The sequence below is a fragment of the Buceros rhinoceros genome, unplaced genomic scaffold, assembly GCF_000710305.1.
Source record: "Buceros rhinoceros silvestris isolate BGI_N320 unplaced genomic scaffold, ASM71030v1 scaffold11121, whole genome shotgun sequence".
NCBI lineage: Eukaryota > Metazoa > Chordata > Aves > Bucerotiformes > Bucerotidae > Buceros > Buceros rhinoceros.
The window spans coordinates 55,458-57,947 of NW_010394894.1; the positions used below are offsets into that span (position 1 = coordinate 55,458).

At 51.2% G+C, this 2,490-nt stretch overlaps 1 protein-coding gene across 1 annotated transcript in view; it reads right to left on the reverse strand.

Moving 5' to 3' along the window:
• The window catches only part of JADE2 (jade family PHD finger 2), a 72,423-nt gene that overhangs the window by 17,901 nt on the left and 52,032 nt on the right, over positions 1-2,490 (reverse strand). The window contains 1 exon segment of the mRNA XM_010145374.1: positions 2,321-2,437. Within this exon segment, the coding sequence (XP_010143676.1) occupies positions 2,321-2,437 (117 nt within the window).

The window sequence follows — 2,490 nt, forward strand, 5'->3', positions numbered from 1 at the left end:
GGATATTGAGCTCTCTTTGGCATCTCCAGATGTCTGACCACAAGAACCACCATGAAGTCATGATTTCCCCTTAACAGGAGCTGGGGAAAGGGTTCCTCCAGGGCTGCCTCGCTGCCCAGTGCCCAGGAGCTCTGGCTTGACTATGGCCATGCCGAGTTACACTGGGTTCACAGCTCTGTACCAGAAAAGCAAGAGAAGGAATTACAAGCAGCAGGTCAGAGGTATGAAGAGCAGTGGGGAGCTCTGCCTCAGGCTTCCCTCGGTTTGTTTCCCTTTCGATGGTCAAATTTGCATGGGGAAAAATACCTCGATGCACAGAAGGTGACTATGCAAAAATACTCCGTGTTTGCCTCTGCAAATGTGGTTGAGGTGGGTGTTTCCTCTGAGCATCCCTGTGCCCCTCTGCGCTGACAGTCTTCTGCAACTCCAGCCTGCTGTCTGGATTTCAAATCCCTTTTCAGCAAAGCCTGGTTCCAACTGGCCACTTGGAAAACCCCTTCCTGGAAGCAAGACCACTCCTTCCCCAGACCCGCCCCACCTGATTCACGCTGCCAAGGATAAAAGCTCAGTGCTTTAACAGAAAACAACCTCCTCCTTTCAGAGCCGGGTCACAAACCCCAAACGCTGACACAGGTAGTTGGATTACACCTGTATAAACAGGCGCTAATCAAAAATACGCTCCATAATCAGAAGCTTTCCAAACAGAACTCTGTACCACCGATGAGTACGAAGGGTGTTTATCTATCTATGGGAGAACTTGTTGATTTACCCCATACATCCTCAGAAAAAGGCACTGCCTGCTTTTTTCCCCCCTTCTCCCCCTTTCCTCTGAAGCAAAACCATCCTGAGCGTGCTGGAGTGGCCTCGGCAAACACTCTGCTGACAATCTCGTGAAGGCTTATACACCATGAGCTGCCGGCACGTGAGACAGTAAAGCTCCTGTTCCATCTCAGGTGCCCTTTAATGCAAATCCATTCAGCCCCTGGGATCTCGCAGCTCCCATGCCATGCCAGCACTAAGAGGATGAAGCCTCAGAGAAGCTGAATTCCTTTTGATGCTGCCAAGCCTGTTTGCCTCCTTCCCTGCCCTTCCGTTCTTTGAAAGCAGTTGCCGTGATGACACAGTATCTCCATCTGGCAGGGTGAATAAGCAGATCCACCCAGAGCCGTCAAAAAAGAAGTGAGTCAATGTTAGAGATTTAAAGCAGTATTGTGAGATTTCAATTCAGGCTAAGGGGATTGCTTTTAAATAGCTCCCTTTAAAGCATTAGGCTCAAGGCGGTGGCACAGCCACAGTGAAACCCACAGAGCTCCTATTCTACCACCCAGCTACTATCAGCCAGCTACTCTGGTCCCCAGTTGTCACTGCCGTGTATGCTGGCCTCCCAGCTGCAGCTCCTGTTGCTGTACAGGAGCTGATCACTCAGGACTGCGACACATCCCAAACTTTCTTCCCACTTTTCAAAGCTTAATGGCTACTCCACCCCCTCCCCACATGCCCAGACTGATTCCACAGTGGGTCTGCCAGAAAACGAGCAGCAGAGCCCACAGCCCCAGGGACCACCGGCTCATGACCCCAGATGAGCGGGGGGATGCAGGGGCAATTGCTGGTGCAGCAAAGCTCCCCAGATGCTCTCACACCTAGGCTGCTGCGTTTTGGATGGGAGCTTCTGCTCTTCACTCCCCATGAAGAGAGATCGTGGCCTGGGAAGCTCCGTTCTACTTCTAAAAGAGGAAAGCTGAAGTGTCCTGCTTTTGGTCTGAGAAGAGAACTTCTCACCCCTCTTCGGCACGCCGCTGTTGCGGGAAGAGCAGGCAATCAGATGCCTGCAGTGGTTTGCTCAGGTGTGGAGAAAACGTGGGAATGTAATATGCAGGAAATACTCTATTTTCCAAGCCAGGAGGACCACCTAATCCTGAGGTTTCCTGATACTCCCCAAACTGAAAAGCCTCCCAGCCAGCCCCACTGGTTTGTGACATACTTGTGCTATGTACCTCACGAGCATCTCCCTTTTCGGGCAGCCACACTGAGCCGTTCTGCTGGAGGTTTCTGATTTCAAACCAAGGTCATTTGCAGTCCCACTAATTAGCGTCACCGCAGCAACACCGCTGTGTTATGCAAAGGAAGTTCATCTAGATTCCCAGCACTGCAAACAACACCCGATGACGTCTGATGGGTGCTTGAGCTCCCTGTTGTTAGATTTACTCAGAGCAGGAATAAGCCTAGGCCAGCTCGAGCCCAGCAACATCTCGACAATCTCTGGTGGCTATTGCAGGCACAACCCCAGAGGTCTGAGTTTCTTCAGTGCCGAGTTACATACCTGAATACACGTCCCAGTGCACTCCTTGCAGAGGCTGCAGGACAAGGCCCACCTGCTTGCTGGGATATGTGAGATCTTCGTAATGGGTTCCATTTTTTCAGGACATCCAATGCTAACCTGGCCATGAAACAGAAAACAAGTTGTAAATACTGGCTAAAAAACCCCCCCAC